Here is a 21,662-nt window from a genome sequence, read left to right on the forward strand (position 1 = left end):
GGAGGATTGAAGACGACCCTTGGACTGGGGGAAGGACAAGGGGGAGCTATCGGTTCGTACAGTGTGGAAGATCGTCCCTTGGAGTCAAAGAGTTATTCTGGGACAGCTGGCAGCAGGCAGGGGAAGTAATTTATTGAATTTCTAACCGGCCCCACTTCCCCCCTGTCTGTCTGCCCTGGGAGCTAATAGCTAGCCGCTGCATTATGCTTAATGCCCTCGCTATCACTTTCGGCTAACGTGGTTTGGCATACACTTTGGGAAATCACAGAGAATGGGGGTATTGATCTTGGTTTTTGGCCTCGCTTAATGCACGCTGCTGTAATGCTGGAGAGTGGGTGTGAAGGGCCTTTTCATTTCATCAAATGTTTTTTTGAGTGTCGTTGGTTTCTGCATTCAATCATTCCACTCTTTCTCTCTCTATCTTTCTATCTACATCTCCGACTCTGCTGCACGTCTCCCTCTCGCTGTCTCTCTCTTGCTGAGATGTGAGGAAGAATGAACTGATAGAAACAAGGTTGTCTGTCGGAGGCTGCCGTAGCTTCCCTGCTTCTTTCAGCTGTAAAGGAAGGAAAAAAAGGCTTTTTTTCAGAGCCCTCGAGTCATGTGTCAGGACTTCAAGCATGAAGGTGAACATACATGTGCCGAGCTGAATGTGGAAGTGAAGCCCAACACACACACACATAACATGTGCAGCCTCACATGTTTCCTCCGCTTATTATTGGCTGGAAATTCCCATCTATTATCACATTGAACAGCAGGACATTCAGGCCATGAATGTTATGTTCTTGTAGCAGGATTACACCAAAAATGGAGCGAAGCCAGCAAGCTAGTTCTGGCAGGCAACTCGAGCTGCGCGCGCCAATCACGTGACATATATCACGTGACATACCTCACTCTCCATAACCATCATGGTACACACCCACCTTATCAGGTGGTCTATTTAACCAGAGGCATTTCCCATCAACCCCTCTTGCTCGCACTGCTGCTGCAGTATTGCCACCTGTTGCTTCAGTCCCTCCACCACCCCAGCATCCACCTGTAGGCTCCAACGGGGGGGTTACAGTATTAGCTCATCACTCCCATCATTTCTGTGTTAGCATATGGGGAGTGATTAAGTTGGAGCCTAGACGCCAAACACAAACCTGTTCTACTGTGAACAATAATAAACATCTTAATAAATAAGATAAATAATCAATCGTGAGTTGTCTGACTGAACTATGAATTACCACAAAACTTGATGCAGCACAGGTCAGGGAAGAAGTCAATAAATATTGTAGTGGGTCTAGATCAGGGGCCGGCTGTGAGATTTTTCAACATTTTCCCCGGTTTCACAGAGAATAATTCATGGATTTTTATGAAAAAAAGATTATGGGACAGATATTTATGAATTTGGTGCAGATCCAAATAATAATCCCCATCTAGTGAATTTAAATGTGGTTTCATAAGGGGACTGCTGGGCCTTAGTGGAGGTACAGTATGAACTGCAGTATGTGTCATTTTTTTTTATCAGTTAAACAGATGAACCTTCTCTTCACAGCCACTGAAACGTCATCTATTTAGTGGCTATTGCTTGATATGAAAATGTCATATTTGATTGAAGGATTTCATAAGATGTTTTTTCCATAAACATCACATACATACAGTCAAAGGAAATGCAAAACAATGTAATAATTTAACTAGATATAGCTTATTATTTAGTCCACACACGAGAGTGGTGTCAGTCTCCTTATATTCCTTAAGAGTAAATAATTGTGTTTTGTATCATTTACTATATCAGTTAATGTGATAACAGGTGTACAAATTACATTATTTAACCTGAACTATTTTAATATTTGAAATATTCTATTTGAAATGAGAAATATAGCACAATGAGGTATGAAATGTAAAATATTCTATCAAATATTAAATGTACCGCCTGCAAACAGCTAAACCTGTTTAATAATATCTTTATATACAGGCTACAGTATATATCATCTATACCCTCCCTCTGCATGACCTCTGCATTGTTCCGCATATTATTTGCAGCTGAACAGGCACCTGGGCCGGCGGCCGGGGACAAGCACGGCAGCACCAGATGAGGTAGCCCCAGGCCAAGGCCACTTGTGGAACTCGCTACTCACTTGAGAGAGTTGGATGCATTATGTGTTTACTGTACTCTATGTACTGCAGAGTGTGTGTGTGTGTGAGAGAGAGGCAGTGGAAAGAGATTGCTGGACGTTGGGGGTGGTGTGAGTGATGGTGGTGGGGGGGACACTACAGATGTCCTTGCCCTGAGCTTTTCTCTGCATGAAAATCAGCGCTGCTCTGGAGGAATCGCTGGCACAGGCCGACGTCACAGTGACTCCGGGAGTCAGATGTGGAGGATTCAATCTTAGCTGGGGGAGAATCCATGAGCGTCACCGCTAAAGGGGAAAGTGCTGCAGTAAGACAAGATACTGGTGAAGTTTGCTTGTTGGAAAGTCAACAATATCTCAGTGTCAGTAATAATTCAGTTGCTATTTTATTCCATTATTTTCACATGAATGAAGAAACATGGTCTGAATGTTATGAGACATGCAGTGGGAAGGATTCGTGCCTGCACTGCTCGAGAGAACTAAACAAATCTGAACTACTACTGATTCTTTCTGTATATTTTACAGTTTTTCGTGTGTTTTTTAAATGATTAAAATTGTATGTTTTACAAAAAAATATTTACAAAATCATCATAATTTCACTCATATTTTGCGTTTATTCAAGCGATGAAACTTACTTTCGTGTTTGATTTTGTAAATACGTTTCTATAAATACATACTTATACGCCCATCAATTACTTTTTCATTCATATTGAATGTATCGTGTGTCCAAATTGCTCCAAACTAGGCACCACACTTTCTTGTACAGTTTACAATAGACCTTCCTAGTGTGAAGATGATAAGGTCAATGGTGGGCAAAATATGCATTCAACATACGGACTGATGGAAAGCCGGGCGTTTGTGGAGTTACTTTGGAGATTGGGTCATGATTTTAACTAAAAGTGGAGATTGATTTATAACACTGACTGTGGACATCATCGTCTCTGAGCTTGTTTATGTGGAGTTGCGTAACCCTCTGTGAAGTGGAATGTGTGGATCTCTTCAAGAGGGACCACCGGCAAAGACGGGGGCCATTGGATGAGACGGAGCTAACCTGATGAGGAGAACCAGCCCGAGAGGGAGAGAGGTTTGAAGGGCTCCCTTCCAGCATTTTCCCTCTTTATGTTGAGTAACTGGAGGCAAATACACTGGAACTCTTAATTAACCATCCTGTTTCCTTTGCCTAGAGCCTGCACCAGCTGGAGCACAGTTTGAGCTGCATATTGATCATTATGCTTTAAAGAAAAATAAATAAATCAACCTAAAACTCCATCTGGGTTGTTGTGGTGTTTTTTATATCTGGCCTCTGCATTGAACTCAACTCTTCAAATCACACTGTACCTTCAATATTGATGAAAAGTCATTAGATAGCACATGTCTTTTTAATGTGCACTGGCCGGGAATGGAAATAGATCGGAAGAGAAAAGATCAAATAAATGGTGAAGATGGAAAATGGATGAAATAAAAGTAGGAGTGAGAGTTGGTCATTAGCAGTCAGAGAGAACACATGGGAGCTTGCTGCCCTCTAGTGCCGAACACTGCCGCTCCCTCTCTCTCTCTCTCTCTCTCTCTCTCTCTCTCTCTCTCTCTCTCTCTCTCTCTCTCTCTCTCTGGCTACAAAACACTGACACAGTGAAGATAAGAATGAATAATTCATAACAGGATGATAAAGCAGTATTTCACAGATCTTAGATATGAGATGTAATTGATCGTGTTGAGCTGATATCAAACATACGCTTGTCTCTAAAAGTAAGTGTAATCTCCTTGATGTTTTTTGATGGTCTAAAGTGATACCCTTAATGCGTAAAGTACCACCATGCTGGGCTGCTACATGCACTGTACAGAGCTCCAGAGGCAGAACTTCAATGTACGAGTGGATTATACTTTTTTTTATACCAATTTCTTATCAATGAAAGGCCATGAATCGAGGTCCCAGCAGCCTAAATGGACGCCCAGGCCCTTCTGAAGCTCATGTTGAGGGCTACATGCATCATTTCAGGTTAACTTACCACCTACTCGCCTCCATTTTATTAATGTCAACAGTTTAACCTCTTACTCTCTTACACACTCTCTCTCTCTCTCCCACAGATTAACCGAGTAGTGTGGGCCAGCACCAGCACAGGGGAGGCTCAGGTTTAATGTTTAAACTCTAACTCCCCCCCCTACACACACACACACACAACACACACACTGGCCAATCGCTCTGCGTGTGCTGAACACAGCGTCCAGCACCCGGAGTGAGTCACATGAGAGACTGAAGAGGCTGAGCTGAGTGGGCCTGGCGGACACAGCGGCCATTTTACAGTAGGTATCAGTTCCTGTTCCATTAAAAACAAACAGTCAAAAGTCCTACGAGAACCATCAACCTGAGGGACGAGTCGGGGTCAAGCGGGTAAGGAAGGCTGGTGTTCTTTTAAATCATTATTCTAAGGTTATTAATGTGTTGCCACGGTGATATGCTGTGACAGTGTCATGACTGTTGCTGTGTATTAAGAGCTCATGTAGCAGCTCTCTGAGTCACAGCTCAACTTAAACTCTCCTGTCATTAGTGCAGTCTGAGCTGTGCTGCAGTTACACACTGTGACACACACTGTTACATTGTTTTGGGCCAAGTGCCGCATCACATACTCAACACTTCACATCACAGGTAAACATTTCACAAACGGTGCATGTGTGTTTTAAAAATCTTAGCTTTTTTCAATCATTGCATCATTGGTTTCCTTTGAATAATATTCATTAAGACCACTTTTAAAACTTGCCTCTTGTCACATTATGATCGACTACGAATATGACCTTTATTACTTATATATTTGACTGGTTAAATTACTCTGCATACCATGTAAAGCTGATATCTTAGCCAGGGAGTTTGTTATTTTCTGATATTTCGGTTGTTTTTAGCAGGATTATGCAAAAATAAGGCATCAGGGGGTTGATCCAGGAATCATTATTCACTTTCTCACACATTGCCAGACATTTTCATTGATCTATCAGAGAATAATTCATGGATCTTGATCAAAAGAAATTAAACATGTTTAGGGGACTGATCTTTATTTGGTGCCGATCCAAATAAAAATGTGGACGTCTTGAGTTAAAATGTGATTCTTTTTTTATACAGGCCATGTAAGTTTTTTGAGTATATAAAGTATTCAGCTCCTATAAACAATATTTGTTTTACTTACAATGGATCAGATGAGCTTTATGTATGTGAGAAAACTTTCTCAAAATGATCAAAGAAATTCTGTGCAGCATACGAGTGTCTTTCAGCATTTTGTTTTGAATTAATGGTCCATAAATGTGTTATTTAGGTTCACGTTCAATCAGAACAAAATGGCAGTGGCAATTGAAATATGGAATATAACGTAAAAACAAATTATCAGGGTTATCATGTCTCACTTCTTTATACAACCAAGGTTTATGGAAGGTCGAATTAAATTCATAATCTGACTCTTGCGCTGTTTTGTTTTGAATCAAATAAACATTTGAGTGCTGTTAAACATGATAGATTTCAGCGCATATGAATATATGTTTGTCTTCTTACAACATAGAAATATTAATCTATCTTTCTTCCCTGTGCAGTTTCTCCCTCCCCATGTCTCATAAGGATTCTATGATTACGTCTGTCTCGATGAATCATCACACTTCAGCATGAGGAGCTGGAGCAGCAGATTCAAGGGACGGGAAGAGCCTGACAGTGAGGCCGGGTCCTCCTCCAGTAAGAGGACCTCCATCCCTGATCCTCCGGTGCCTGTGTGGGTCACTCACAAACCCCCACCAGATGATATCACAGAGGATGGAAACTCCACAGGCCGCACATCCAGCACTCCACCGTACACAGGAGAGGATGATGACAAAAAAGAGAACATGAAGGACAAGCTGAAGTCCCTCATCCCTCAGTCATGGGGGGGCATCCTCCATAAATTTACAAGAGAGAGCGACTCTGAGGCCAGCTCGACGGGGATCCAGATACTTCCTAACGGGACCAGGGTGAGTCCTCCTGTGAGTCCACTGCTTGAGCGCAAGAACTGGACGGGATCGCTGAGCGAATCCAGCCAGAACTCCCATAAGCCTTTGCTCAGGGAGAGCCCCACTGATGAGTTGTTTGAACGAGGCCCAGTAGAGGAGTCTCTGCTCAGCAGCATCCACCCTGCAGAGCACTACGCTGAGAAGCTGGAGGTCTATAGGCAGAAGTACTCCTACTTGAAATCCTGGCCAGGCCTCCTTCGACTTCTGGCTGGACTTCAGCTCCTGTTTGGGGGCATGGTCTTGGCCTGTGTCATCGCCTACATCCAGAAAGACAGTGAGTGGTCCAACATGTACGGACTCTATAACGGAGCGTATAACAACGGGCTCGGAGTGTCCGGATACAGCTACAGCGGCCCCATGACTCCCTTCGTCCTGGCTGTAGTTGGACTCACCTGGATCATTACCCTCTGTCTCCTGGTGGTGGGGATGACTATGTATTATCGCACCATCCTCCTGGACGCCCCCTGGTGGCCTCTGACGGAAGCCTTCATTAACATGGCGTTGTTCCTGCTCTACATGGCGGCAGGGATTGTATACCTGAATGACTTGAACCGTGGGGGGTTGTGCTTCATGACGATGGGCGTGAACCCCATGATGGCCAACCTGTGTCGGGTCGATGGGGGACAGATGGCGGGAACGGCCTTCGTCTTCATCAACATGACTCTGTATCTGGGAAGCTTCCTGGTTTGTCTGAAGATGTGGAGGCATGAGGCTGCACGTACGGAGAGGGAGAACTTTGGGAATGAGGTAGAGTTCAATATGAAGTCTTATTTTTTCAGTTTGTTATGTTTTATTTCCGAGGTTCCTACGGGAAGCGCTTACGGTGGCCGAGACATCTCATACAAGTGCATATAGCAACAACAATTAACTTCCATTATCTTTTATTATCTTTTCATTGTCAACATCTTTTGTCAAACACTCCCGTTTTGTTTCTGTTGTGTGGCTTTAACGATTGTGTTGTGGCTGGTGTGAGACGTCTCGGTAGGTGCTCATACTAAGTCCAGTTTAGAAATATGGTCATCCAAGTAAGGCCTTTACTTTGGCTGGTTTCCCTTTCAGATTCAATAAATATTCTGCCCATGTTATTTATTTTCTTGTGAACCTCGTAACTGTCTTCGATTCCTGCCTTTCAGAGTGAGACAGGGGTTTTGGCAGAACTCTGCCCAGTTTATCATCTTATGGGGTTATTTCAGGTATTTGTGTCATGTCAAATGCCACATTTATTGCAGACCACAGTAAGTGATACTAATATTGATTGCAACTGCGTCTGCAACAGCCCCCAAAAATAACAGTGGCAGAGCCAATCCAATAAAATTGAGTCAGTCAAGACAATCTGCAGGAAGCATGCTGCCTGTCAGTATTGATATGTCAGCGTTTTCCTGCTGGGTGATGCTGTGGCAGTCGGCCAGGATTTGTCCCAAAGCTACAGTTTTTCTTGACTTTGTTGACCACGTCTTCCACAATATATAGATGTAAGAGCCAATTGAAGGTACAGTAGATTTCCTACTGATACCAGGATGCTTCACGAATGCAGCTTTTATAATAACTTCAAAAAGGTGGTAGTATTGTGCGGATTCTGAATTATGAGAAACACAGTTTTACATGTAAGTGCTGGTATCACAGGGAAGTCTGCTTTTAACAGAGAGAACCACTAAGTAACTGACAATGCAATCCATTCAACATGCATTCGGTAAAAAAAAAAATCATCATTAAAGTTTTTTTATACAGATATAAAATACAAAGTTAAAAAGTCCAAGAGTTTGTGATTGTTCCCCTCAACAATTACCAGGCTCATTACTGTTTGCAAATGGAGTCCATGTTATCAGGCATCAGAGTCGACACCTATGGGTGAGAAACAGCATGGTCAGCTGTAATATTGGATGTGAAATAAGAGGCTGAGAGGTCAGGAGCGAGCAGCACAATAATTAATTCCATTTCTCTGCCGAGGGAATGCAGCTTCAGAGGTTTCACTTGTCAAATCAATAGAATGGGGGCTGTTTTGTTTTTTCACTGACTGTTTTTTATAAATTATATATTTATTTATATTTTCTCTGACAATGTAACTGATAATTTGACCCTTGGCTTCTCAGACAGCATCTTCATCCATTATTCATTTGTTGGTTTAGAGTTTTCCGACTAATGTTCTTTCTCTTTGACCTTTAGCGTCGGGAGGAGTTTCACCAGTCCGTCCCACTGGCTACTACCAAAACAAAACGGATATCGTTCAAGGATGAAACGGATAAATCTCTGAATAAAGACCATATCGGTCCACATGCACTTGTCCCTGACGTCCACAAGAACCCAGTCAGTCTGAAGAGAGACACGACGCCTGAATACACTCCCAAAACATTCATCATTGCAGACTACATCATGTGAGTGAACATTTAAAGCAACACTGTGTAGCTTTTTACCAATAAACAGCGCCCTCTGCAGCCACATGTTTGGATGTTGATCATGTCCCACTTGCTGAACTGAAAAACAATTGAACAGTGGATGTCCCCCATGATAACTGGCTTCCTAAACCAGAAAGCTGCAACAAATACACCAAACTCTATTCAAAAATCTTTATATTTTGAGTTTCTTAACTGAATATTTGAGATAATCATAGTTTTTCTTTTTGTGATTTCAAAGTCTTTTTAACTAATTTACAGTTCAGCTTTACTCTTCAACATGCTGGGTCAGATTCTGTTGAATTAAGCTTCATTATCAGTCAGTTACATGTGAGATCGTATCCGAACACCAAAGTAACAGAACAAGAGCAGACGTTCAGGTTGAGGAGTGGGAATAACCAGCTATCTTCCAACTTATTTTGAAGCTGTGGATTTTAGGTCAAATAGTGGACCATTGTTGCTTTGAATGCTTGATGTGGAGGATTTCTCCATTTACATTCAATTCCATTTTTCACACACTCCACTTGATGGTCCGTCATTGTCTCCATGTGATGCCACTTCTCTTTGTAGGAAGTATCCAGAGATCAGTTCTGTGGAAGAACGGGAGAAGTACAAAGCAGTTTTCGGTGACCAGTATCAGGAATACAAAGACCTTTATCGAGACATCAGCACCACGCTCGGAAAGTTCCAAGAGCTGGACGCCATGATGACACGAGTGCTCAGAGAGGGACGAAGCCACGAGGTGAGATGGATAAGAGATCAACTGTTTTTAACTGCTTGCATATATTATACAATTGATTTCTATGACATGAATCCAAGAAATAATTTGTGGTCAAATGGTCGCTAACTAACAAATTACCTCTGATAATAGATTTGTTTCTATACAATGCCGACTGTTGTATGTTTCACATCATATTCTGTTGTGTATCATTTTGTTTTTCCTTGAGGATCGACGGAGGATTCAAAGCATTTTGAAGAAGTATCGGCAGAAAAAGATTGTAAGTGATGGCTTTTGTGAAAAATTAAGGGGCACCAGTCTGCTCTGTGTCTGCTCACGCTGAAGTAATTAAATAATTATTTTACAATCATGACGGTTAAATCAAAAATGTATTAGGATTTCTACTGTTGTGTAAACACTCAGGTGTAATGTTTGCTCTTTTTCAATAAAGCTGCCCACTGATGCAAATAATGCTGCCTCCATTATGAAATGTGGTTAACTCTGGAAAAAGTCATTTAATGCTGCAGCTACATTACAGAGTGAATCAGACGAGACTTCAGCCGACAGAGAGAGAGGGAGAGAGAGAGAAATTGAAAAGACAGATTTGGGTAATTAAGTTTGCATCCACTGATCATTAGATTGTTTTGTGTGTCTGTTGGTTTACAGGACCCTGCCTTCCTGGAGAAGAAGGAACGCTGTGACTATCTGAAGGCCAAATTAAGCCACCTCAAAAAAAGGATCCACACTTTTGACCAGGAGACAATGACAAAGTGAAGAAAAAAGGGAGGCCCAACAAATATACTCACACCAAGTGTCCTTGTTGATTCAGTGTATGCTTTCAGATTCAAGTTCTGCCAATAATCACATTTTTTCTATATGAAGCAATTGTATTTTTTTTACAATAAAGTTGTTTGCACTTGCATTTAGTGTGCCGTCTATTATTTTCACTTTGTATTATTGTTGGTCCTTTGTTAACAGAACGTGATCTGCTTGGTTTTGTTACTATGTCCACAATGGGCTTTTAGTTATTAACAGTTTTTAATGGCCTCTGTCCTTGACCTTATTTTTCTAATTTTAGCACAAGCTACGACAAATTAGCTCCAAATGTCTGGAGGATAAACACTAGCGGTGCAGCATTATGTTATTTAAAGGTTTTGATTACTGGCACTTGTAAAGTATTTAAAACCGTTAAAGTGATGAATGAAAAAGATTAGTTAAGTAGACGTCACACAGAAAGACACTTTGACCAGGTGACCGAACCTGAAACCTTCTTGCTGTGAGAATCCATGCCACCCAAAAATAATCTTCTTACAGCAAATCATTTTCTCAATTCATTGATTGGTCGATAAATTTATTAGAATAATAATATCAGAAGCGCAAAGAGTGATAAATTATATATATAAGTAATCTCAAACATTTCTGTCTTTGTGGGAAGCATTCATTCATTGACCATGAATATTGCAATTCAGTATTTGGTGTGATTTGGACATGCGATACCTTCAACACTAAGATGTGTAACATTTAAATATACCAGTAACCAGTGCAGATACATCAGGTAGGATGAATGTTTTCTAACTTCACTCTGCTTATACACTGTTAAATAAAAGTTCTGCACATAATATTCCACAGGACAAGAAAACAGTCTATTACAAACAGGCAGGTTTAGAATGGGCACTGCACTAGCTAGTTTAAATGGAAAACATTTAAACATAAAAATATACATTTATTTCAATTAATCAATTGAATTCTAATTGCTGATCCACCAATTAATCAACTGTTTCAGTATTTCATGAATAAAGACAGTTTACAAAGACATAAAGTAATTCAAATATTCCCTGTGCAGACTGGAGTGTTGTGTGTGTTGAGCAGCAGTCTGTATCAGTGTGAGAGAGGCGGCAGTGGGAGCAGCAGGTGAATGAGAGGCAGGTGAAGAGTTTCTCAGCTGGGACTCAGTCACTCTGCTGCTCCGCTGTGACTCAGGCAGAACAGTAACTTTCATTTACAAGCTTTTTTTTTCACAGGAGAAAGTCTCCACCATAGACAAGGATGAGGTTTATGACAGTAGGTGAAGTATATAGCTTTTAACAGACGTACATGAATGATTAGGTATGAGGGCGACTGAGCTGGACTGGTGCACAGAAGATCATTTTCCTCTGGTGTTTGGGTAAGTTCTGTAATATACAAGTTCTAAATGGTTGCTTTGGTGAAGTGGTACAACATTTAAATGGATATTTTCCGTTGTGTTTGTTCAGTTAGACCTGTTGAAAGTTTGGACTTTCATGTGTTAATAATTAACCTTTAAAAGCCTTCGGAAAACCGGTAGAATTTCAACAACCATATTATTGCAATGTATTTTCATGTGGATGAAGCAGAGAGAACGGGGATAGATTAAAAATAGAGCCTAGTTAATGTTATAATGATAATGAATAAAAAAAATCTGATATATGTTTACAATATTTGAAAATGATACAAGGAAATGTAATTGAGGGTTGATAAATGACAGATTAATCACAGATTTTGGTATAGATAAAAACACAAATACAAATACATTGAATTAAGGTAAACATAAATGCATCTCTTTTACATTGTTTATGTAAAATTTAAATTGGCAAACAGAGAAGCTCAGATGATCTCTGTGAAAGGCTCATATCGACTGGTTTTATTAAGCTAACCAATTTTCAGCAGCCAACCATCACATTGGTTGGGCTATGATTAAAAAGAAAGTTATATGTTGTTTTTTTCCTTCTTGAGAGTAGATTTGCAAAGTTAAATAAGATGTGCAAATGATCCAAAACACAAACAAGCTCATCCACACGAATGACTGGGTTTAGTTGATAGCTCCCTCAGCACTCTGTGTCAGGGTGCTGACACTCAGCAGGTACACACAGGTAAACTTACACACTGTAGCTAGGGATGGAACACTGTCTGCGGTTCTTCCCCTGCAGTAAACACCACACATGGCTGCCCCGGCTCGCCTCTTATCGGCTGTCTTTCTGAATTATTGAAGGCCGCTGGGTTGAGTTGCTCAGGAGTTATGAAGTGAGGGTCAGCGATACCGAACAGAAGGATTCAGGGATGGGCTTAGGTGACCGAAAGGCGGGGGTGTATGATGTGCAGTTGAGGGCTCAAAACTTTAATTGAGTTACATCAAATCAACACAGTGCTGAAATGACAAAATATTGGCGTTTACAGTCAAGTAAAATTTTCTTTATTTGCACAATTAACTTTAAAAGTAAATTTAGGCATCAAAACAGAGGAATTACAGAGGACAGGGATGGAATTTGATTATTTGGCCCCTTTAAAGCTGTAAATGTCAATATTAAAGCTGCTTTCAGACATGCACTGAACTCCAGGAGTTTTCCAGAAATGTTCCAGAGGGGTTGTTTGTGAGAACACAAATGTCCGATTCACTTGTTTCAGACATTTTCTGGAACCTTTTCTTGCAATAAAGTGTCTGTAAAATGTCAGAGTGTGAGAATGAGGCGGGAAAATAGAAGAAATTAAATCAATTATCTGTCTGAAAAGATGAGCCATACATGAAGATGACATTGACAAAAACATCAACTTCAAAAGACAACACAATCTGAGTAGATAGCAGCCGACACTAGTGGCAATATACTGTACACAGAACACTGTGATTTCTACAGCCAAATTATACATCAAGTCCTTGTTAACGTTTTTTCCCCGGAGAAAACTCTAGAAAACCTCCAGAGATCATGTCTGAAAAGGGCTTGAGTTATGCATTGGTATTACAATGTGTAACAAGGACATACTCTTACCAATAATTGATTTAATCTTAAGTTTCCTTTCTCTTCCAGATGAAACTGAAGCAACATCCACCATGTATGACAGCCCCCCGGTCTACAGCCCACCGTACAGCACCGCGTCTCAAAACTTCTATCCTCCTCGGAGCCTCCACTCCCCTCAGAGCCAGTATGCCCCGTACAACTACCATCTCCCTCCAGACTCCCACCACATGGAGGGAAGGCCTCAACACTTCTACCGCTGGTTTTCACCACCGGGGTTTGTCAAAACCTTCCAGGGCGCCACCGTGCTCATGTGTTTCCTCATCTTCGCCTGCGTGGCTTCCACCCTGGTGTGGGATATGAATGGATTTGGGTATGGGGGTTTCGCTGCTGGGGCTACGGGTGGCGGTGCAGGGACCGGGTCTGGATATTATGGAGGCAGCTATGGATATGGCGGCTCCTACATGACACCACAGTCCGCCAAGTCGGCAATGATCTCAATGGCCGCCATCAACTTCCTGGTTTCACTGGGCTTCCTGGTGGGGAGCTTCTCGCGGTCCCGGATGATGAGGGGGTGCAGGTTTTACCTGACTGTGTTCATCTGTGACATCATCTTAGCCGTGCTTCAGGTGAGTCTGCCTCACACGAAATGATGACTGATCACAGGTTGTACTGTCCACAGAGGTGTAATAAGAGGAAGAGAGATAAGGTGTTCCCAGTGTTTTGAGCTTCTAGAGTCTTAGTCATTACACAGGTTACCATGTTGTAGACGCTTTGCATTCTGGACTATTGAGCCTCATCTCTGCCACTGAGTTCAGTCTGTAGATTTTAAAAGCATTAGAGGTGAAGTTGTATATTTCAACCCCTCATCCCACACTCCCCTTCCCAGCATGTATGGGAAAACTACAGTGGCATTCAGGGTATGTAAAAACATGAGACACAACACAAAACAGACAAACCAATATATAGTTTGGTTTAGTTTGTCCACTCTGGGCTACTGTAGAAACATAGAGGTTCAGCATGGCAGAACCCATTACTTTTAAGCTGCAGTAACTGTAAACCAGCTGTGAACACAACATTGACATATTATTACATATTACTGCTATACAAAAATCAAACAGTTGCCTATTTCCCAGTTACCAGCAGAATACAAGGCAATGTGGGTCATCTGGTCAATATTCACTTGATCCATGCAGCTATTACTCTATGAGAGCTTTGAGATGGTTATAAAATCAAAACAATAGCTTTACTCTTGTGATCCTCTGTTGATGAAAAGAATGAAATGAAAGATGAAATGAACTCATGAACTTTAGCCTCAGCCAAAAATAGCAAAATGACCGGGTCAACAAACGCAGTCGTATCAAATCTCACTGCTGTTCTGTCCATAGCTCGTATTCCATTAGCTGACACTGAGACACAATGATACCATTACATGTGACCTTCAGATATTACACTTGGTAAGAAAAGAAGAAAATATAAAAAATTGATGGTTTGTAATATTTAATGTGAAAATACTTGAACAAATCAATGGTGTGATGGAGCCTGTCTGTCTTTGTAGGGAATCATCGACATCATCTTTGTGATTGGCGTGAACCCGATGTCTCAGAGCTCACAGAGCATGTTGTACAACCCCATGCTGATGATGTGCCAGAACATCCAGGGCAGCCCCAGCCTCAGCGGCAGCGTGGGAGCGGGGTTTCCAGGCGGTTTCCCCATGTACAATCAATACCTGCACCACTACTGCTACATGGACCCTGAAGAGGTTCGCTCAATTGCTCTGTTTTATTCTAGTATCTCTATGTTTTTGATTGCATTCTGGTCCATATCATTTACTTCCTTCCCTCAGGCAGTAGCGTTAGTGCTGGGTCTGCTGGTGGTGTTGGCATTGTCCCTGTCTGCTTACTTCGCCTACAAGACCCGCAGCAAGATTTGGCGCCACGGCAAGCCTAGCATCTACTGGGACGATCCAATGGTCAGACGAGCGGAGGGGCGAGACGTGCAGGACTGGGTCAGTGGAAGCTCTCCCTTTCAGAATTGATTTCTTCTGCTGGTTACCTGTCCAGGGTGAACCCCACATCTCACATAATGTCAGCTGGGATTGGCTCCAGCCCATACTGGAACCCTGAATGACACTGATGTCATGTGACTCTTATGACCACTCATAAAAAAAATTTAAAAATCTGAAAATTGGTTACTGCGCCAAGTTCTCCCAAATTACTTGTTTGCAAATATGTTTGCATGAGAAGTTCTTGGATTTAGTTTGAGTCGATAAAAAATCTGGAGGCTATGTTGCTTTTGTTTATTTCTGTATTACTTCCAGGCAGAGTTACATAACTTCTGGCAGCCTCATCTTTGGTATTTTCTAGCACATATTTCGTCTCATAGCTGATATGAACTCATTGTTATGATCTGTGTCTTTTTAGTAACTGCAGGGTTTCACCCACTCATATTACTTGTTGCTGTTGACTCAGAGACTGTCGGTGTTTATCTGTGGCACTCCCAGGTTTCACTCTGACTGATCATTAACCCAACAAGTGATAACGACGGCACAGAAACCACATAATGTTCAAAAGAAACACCTCAGGACCTCCTGCGAGAGGACAGAGGTCACGAGACTCTTTAGAGTAATGAGCCAGGCGTCATATTACACCTTGTTTGAACAGGTTTTTATCTCACACACATTTCCTGGTCACACGTTTTTAAAGGATGGTGATGAACTGTGTAAATAAGTCATTGTGTTTATCATCCAATAAGGAAACGTTTAAAGGGATAGTTCACCTAAATATGAAATCATTATCATTATCTACTTCCCACTATGACGATGGAGGGGTGGGTGAATTGTTTGAGCCCACAAAACACTTTTGGATTTTCAGGGGTAAACAACTGAATCCAACACAATTGAAGTATATAGTGACTCCTCCTCCTGAAATCTGTTTTGTGGACTCAAACACTTCACCCACTGCTCCATAGGCAAAGTGAAATAGATAATTAGTGAATTTTCATTTTTGGGTGAACAATTTTTTTTTAAACTTTAACTCTTAAATTATTATAATAATATGACTGTTAGTTGATGAAATACTTTATTGCTGGTTTATATGGCATATTCATTACCAAATTCAAAAGCTGTGGGTTGAGAATGGCTCATAATGCCACCTAGTGTTTCAAACTGTCTTGAACCTAGCAGGGCCAAATCCAAACGTAGAGACGAATGTTCGGGACGTGTTGGAAAATGTTAACATCCTCTAATCAAAGGTGGGCACCTCCCCACTCAGCAGTGATCACTTGTGAGTGGGAATCTGCAAAGCTACTTCTGTGAATGAGGAGGACGTTGGTAAAACCAATTCAAGCATCAAAACATTACATCGACATGAGAATAATGGGATTTTTTACAAGAGAATTAAAGAATCTCTAAAAACATTTTCCAGTTTTTCAGCTTTAGGGCCTAATCATCTCTTTACAACATGTTGTAGGTCAAACTTAAACCTCTGTGTAAACAAAGGAGACTGACATAAAACAGATAAGTATCATGCTGGTGCCTGTAAAAGCTACATTTGAAAAGATATGTACAAATGAATACAAGGACCAAAAAATAATCTTCCCTTTTGCGTTTTAGCCTGTGGGGTGTTTTTTACATGAACACGCTTTATTTTCAGTAAAAGATATGCATGACTCTGTGTTCCAGAAACATCTTGTTAAATATCTTTGCTAAATGCTATCAGGAGCATCCACCTTTAGCAGGTATTCATGGTTGTAGAAACTTTGTGAAGCTGTGCTGTTTGCTCTTTACAGCCGTAGCCTCACGTGGTATTTAGCAGCCATTCATTTATTAGCGTTGCAGTGTTTTATGAATGTATCATGTCCGTCGTGACTCATCACAGAGAGGGGAGAAACATCTTCAGTCAGTTTATCCAGTGAGGCCTTGGCCTACATACTGCCTATCACTATAGAGCGTGTCTATCACATAGAGACGCACGCCCTATTCTGGGACACTCTTGTATCTCGGTGAAGATGCTTTGCCTTGCAGGGAGGCATATATAATGTATGTGGAATGTATAATGAATAAAAAGGCTTGAGTTGCCTCTGTGTTGCCGTGGGAGACCCGACAGAGCACGGTGGCGCTAAATGATTCAGTTTGTGGGGCGGCTGCCACACACTGGTGCGGATGAGACACCTGGCAAAGAATCAATTTGTGTTTTGTGCCACATTTTCATATAACGCATGCAGAAACTGTGGCCAATGAGAGAGGAGCGTAGGATTCATACATTAAAAAGAAGCACTGCATCATTTTCCTGCATGTGTTGCTTGCATTGAATCATATGAGCATAGTCAAAAAGCAGGACAGAACTAAAGGGGATAAACATGAAGTGGTGTGCGGCTCCTCACAGAGAACACATTCATCCCCAGGGCTGTCACTACACTTAACTCAAATATACACTGAAAGACTGTTTTTCATTGTGCAATACTCAATCATCATTCATGTGTAATACAATAGAAATGTTTTTTTAATACCCATCCAGCAATACTATATAATTCCTCACTTCCATATCACAGTATATTTAGCTGTATAATTTAGTGTGATTCATGATTTTAATGATAGTGTGTATTTCATTAGGTGCTCTTTTCAATTCAAGTTTGTTTTGATTGCACCAAAGACGGGGAGAGCTCCTAATTTACCACCACTTACAATGACAATAAAGACTCTCTGATTCTGATTTTACCCTTAGCAGAAAGTGTTATATATCACAAACACTGAGTGGACTCAGCAGTCACAGTGATTAACATCACTCGAATGAAGCTGCAGCAGTCACAGCCCCTTTACACATTCCATGCCATTTCTGTGAGGATTCTTTTCCACGCGGCGGATCGTCCTCCGCCTGCACATTCATGAGATCCGTATCACAGGCTGCTTCTGCCAGACGCTCACATTAGCTCACTAGATCCTCATCCTTTGTGGCTCCACTCCTATCCAGAAATAGGTCAAAGACTAGAAGTCATTAATGATGCATTAAACAGTATGAGAGTAGAGTATATGAGGTACAATTCAGCTGTGCTGTTTAGTCTGTTTCATTTAAAGGGTGTTTTCTTTAGGCCATGCATGGCAGTTGTAATGTTGTGTGTGTTTAATGTAGCTGTGGTGTAAAAATGTTCTGTTTGATCAGCACAGAGAGAGAAAAAAGAGCCCTGGTTCTCTGCTGCATGTTTACCTGATGAAGAAGGAGAAGATGGAACAGCAATAATGTTTGATACCCAAGTATCAAACCTGTCATAGTAATACAGACACACACCCTGTAACACACACAGGGTTAGAAAGAAAGAAAATATCTGAGATGAGAGACCGATGATCCTGGAAACCTGGAGGAAGAGACATCTGCTCTGCAGGGCTGACGTGTGCCTGTTATTTTACTGCCGTGTGTCGGTGTGTGTTCTTGTATCTGTCTGGCTACGTGTGCACATGTCTGGCACTAACACGGTCTCTCTCATCATTGTGCTCATCCGTATAAAAACAACTCCTCAGTTTGCTGCTCATTTGACAGATTAAGTACAGAAACTGTTCTTGTTTTTCCAGCATAAAAAATGCATTTGAATCCTCCTCAGGATTTTCTTGTGTACGTCATGGGGCTAAATATGGTTTCATGTCTCAGAATATTGAACATTATTTGTATTTTCTGATGTTGTGGATTTTCTTTTATCGTCTACACATAAACAGAATCAAATGAACCAGCGTTGACATTAAACTAATTGAAGCTGAATTCACTTTCTTGACGTTGTCTCAGGTGAACGCTGATGGAGACATGCGCAGTACACAGCATGCACCGACTGTTGTTCTGTCAGAGAGAGGGGCGCCTGACCTCAGGGTGGAGAACAGCGTGGTCTCCTATAGCAACGCCACAGTCAGCATCCACAGCGACGGACAATATAAGAGCAACAGGTGAGAGATGGGCACAGCCACAGTATGGTGGGGATGATTTAAAACGTGACACAATGAGGCTAAATATGAGGATCTGTTTATTTTGGTTTACTCTTAAGCTGTGTGAAAGAAGTGTGTCGTGATGTTTAATTTCATATTGGAAAAAGTCACAGAATGGGCTCAGAAATATTCATTAGTTTGACTCAGAACTCATACTTTCATAATAATTCCACTTTTATATACAAACACTTGAGTAAACGATTCTGTGAACAGTTTTTAGGTGAAATCTTGAGATGCTGGTGATGATGGCCTGTTGTTTGATTGTCAGTCATCTACTTTGGTCCAGACTTACATATGATAATTGTCATGAAATTTGTGTAGGGAACATTCATAGCGCCAAAAAAGACTTGATTTCTTGACATTTACTCTAGCGCAACCAGCAGGTTAGAATTTGATCTGCTTCAACCTGCCAAGACTGGAGCAATGTAGCATGTCATATATGTGGCCTCTTATTCATGACAACCAATAATGTTTTGTATCTCTGGTTAAGATGTTTTCCCCGAGTTTCCAGCTCTAAGTAATCCTAAATTGTAAAGTGTGTATGATCGTGGCTGTATATCTCCAACCACGTATGTGCATTTACTCATCTACACATGTGGCATCTCCCCCAGTTTCTCTGCAGACACCAGTAAGCCTGTGAGTGCTGAGCCTCTGTACCAGAACAGCAGGGTCACGGTTTACTCCAGCAGCTCCTCGGAGGAGACCGACAGCGTCCGGAAACCTCCTCTTCATCATGTGAGGAGGAAAGAGAGGAGAGATCGAGAGTCGCGGCCCGCTGCTCAGGAGATGGTTGAGTCCCAGTACGAAACCGGATACACCACAGGAGACACCGGAAATGAACTGGACCAGGATCACACAGCTCATCTCTACAGGTGGGTCACTACTCTGCTGTTTTTACTGTAGAGGGGGGAGGCAAAGCTGTGTCATGTTAAAAAGATTTGAGGAAGCGCAAGATAAAAATTAGACTTATTCCAATATTTGAGTTATTGTAATCCAAACAATGCAGCATATTGGAATGGCTGGATATCATTCATAATAATATATTATTTGGGATGTTTTGGACATTGAGATGCTAGAATGTTGAATATGAGCAAAAATGTTATTAAACAGCATCATTGTCAATCTTTTTTAAAGATCGGTCAAGCCCAAATGATAGTATTTAAGAATGGTTTGTTTATTTTAGTGTAATAATTAATCTACGTGAAACTGTTCTGTGTCCTGAAACACAGTTTTCCTACTATTTGATAAAAATGCTGTAAAAGCACAAACTGTTAATTATCACCAGCGTCTCTAAGTTGGTCAACTGTTTGACTGACTTTAAGTTAATCAGACTTTCCCCTCTATATTTCCCACAGCCCATATAATGGTTTTTATTTAATAATAATTCCATGTCTCCACATTAATATCCCATTCCAGGCTGTACCCAGAGATCACTTCAGACGAGCAGCGGCAGCAGTACAAGCGGGAGTTCGACTCGGATCTGGCCCGTTACAAGAGGCTCTGTGCCGACATGGACAACGTCAGTGACGAGATGCACAAGCTGAGCCGAGAGCTGGACGGGCTGGACGAGAGCTCCGTGAAATACCAGGTGAACAGGAGAGTGGGACAACACAGCTGTGAGAGCATTCAGTCGCAGCTGTCTGTCAGATGGACGGAAACATCAAGTCCTCATGAATAACAGGGACAGATTTCACTCTGTTGTATGTGCAGATCATTTATTTATTAATCCGTGTTTGTGTGTTTTGTTCATTAGGGTTGAAGATGAACTAGATCATGTGCTACATTTTCAGAAAGTTCTTACATTTTTAATGACAATTTCAGCACAGTTAAGATGGAATGTGTGTTTCTATTGTCAGGGAGTGGCGGAGGAGTATAACCGACTGAAGAACCTGAAAAGGGTGAGTGTATTTAGATCTGTGGCATCATGTGAAACTATAAAACTGTTAATTTCATTTTACGTGTTGAAATGAATGGGTCTGAACCGGACTATCTCCTGGTGTGTTCTGCATACGTGACAAACTCCTGGAAATGTCCAGACCAAATCGTAGTTTGTGTCTGAACACTAGTGCTACTTCTACTAGAGTTGATAATGTTAATAGTTAAATATCTTCTCTCTCCTATAGACACCGGACTATCAAGCCAAAAAGAAGCAGAGCAAACAACTTCGACAAAAGCTTTTCCACATCAAGCGTCTGGTAAAGATCTACGACCAGGGTCTTTGTTAGTGGCAGTGATTGGGTCACGCGACTGAGGATGAACACTGACAGTATAATACAGTTTCACTGCTGTTTGAATTGTAACAGTTCAGCCCAACCCAACAAGACAGAAACTCAATCTCAGCTCTGACACTTGTGTTTACAGCCTCTATGTTAACTTTATTAGCTTTGCAGCCGTCAGAATAAAGCAAGCTGTGGACTTTAGCCTGTGTGATTGTAAATGTGTAACTGGCAGTTTTCACGTTTGAATTTGTTGAACCTTGCACATTTACCTTTGTTTCATTTCAGCAGCAGTTGAGATATTGTATTGTAGGATCTAATGAAATTTTATTGTATGAAAATAGTGCAGATAGACATGAATGAGGATAAAGATGACACTGATCATGTAAATAAGAATTAAAACAATTGTATCAATACACTTATGCCTCGATGGTACATGTTGCAGTGTTTATTTGGCATTCTTCATACAGATGTAATTACAACACTTTTT

General features: G+C 41.3%; 1 protein-coding gene across 1 annotated transcript; it reads left to right on the top strand.

Moving 5' to 3' along the window:
* Window positions 1-4,306: 4,306 nt before the first annotated feature.
* On the top strand, window positions 4,307-21,607 carry LOC133018553 (uncharacterized). The gene is made up of 14 exons (XM_061084948.1): window positions 4,307-4,503; window positions 5,688-6,881; window positions 8,298-8,506; window positions 9,095-9,266; window positions 9,472-9,522; window positions 9,909-10,012; window positions 13,044-13,617; window positions 14,547-14,750; window positions 14,835-14,996; window positions 18,763-18,917; window positions 19,568-19,828; window positions 20,373-20,544; window positions 20,813-20,854; window positions 21,080-21,607. The coding sequence occupies exons 2-14, from the start codon at window positions 5,757-5,759 to the stop codon at window positions 21,179-21,181; spliced, it is 3,333 nt and encodes a 1,110-aa protein (XP_060940931.1). The 5' UTR covers window positions 4,307-4,503; window positions 5,688-5,756; the 3' UTR covers window positions 21,182-21,607.
* The last annotated feature ends 55 nt before the right edge of the window (window positions 21,608-21,662 follow it).

The sequence above is a fragment of the Limanda limanda genome, chromosome 13 (genome assembly GCF_963576545.1).
Source record: "Limanda limanda chromosome 13, fLimLim1.1, whole genome shotgun sequence".
NCBI classification, from domain to species: domain Eukaryota; kingdom Metazoa; phylum Chordata; class Actinopteri; order Pleuronectiformes; family Pleuronectidae; genus Limanda; species Limanda limanda.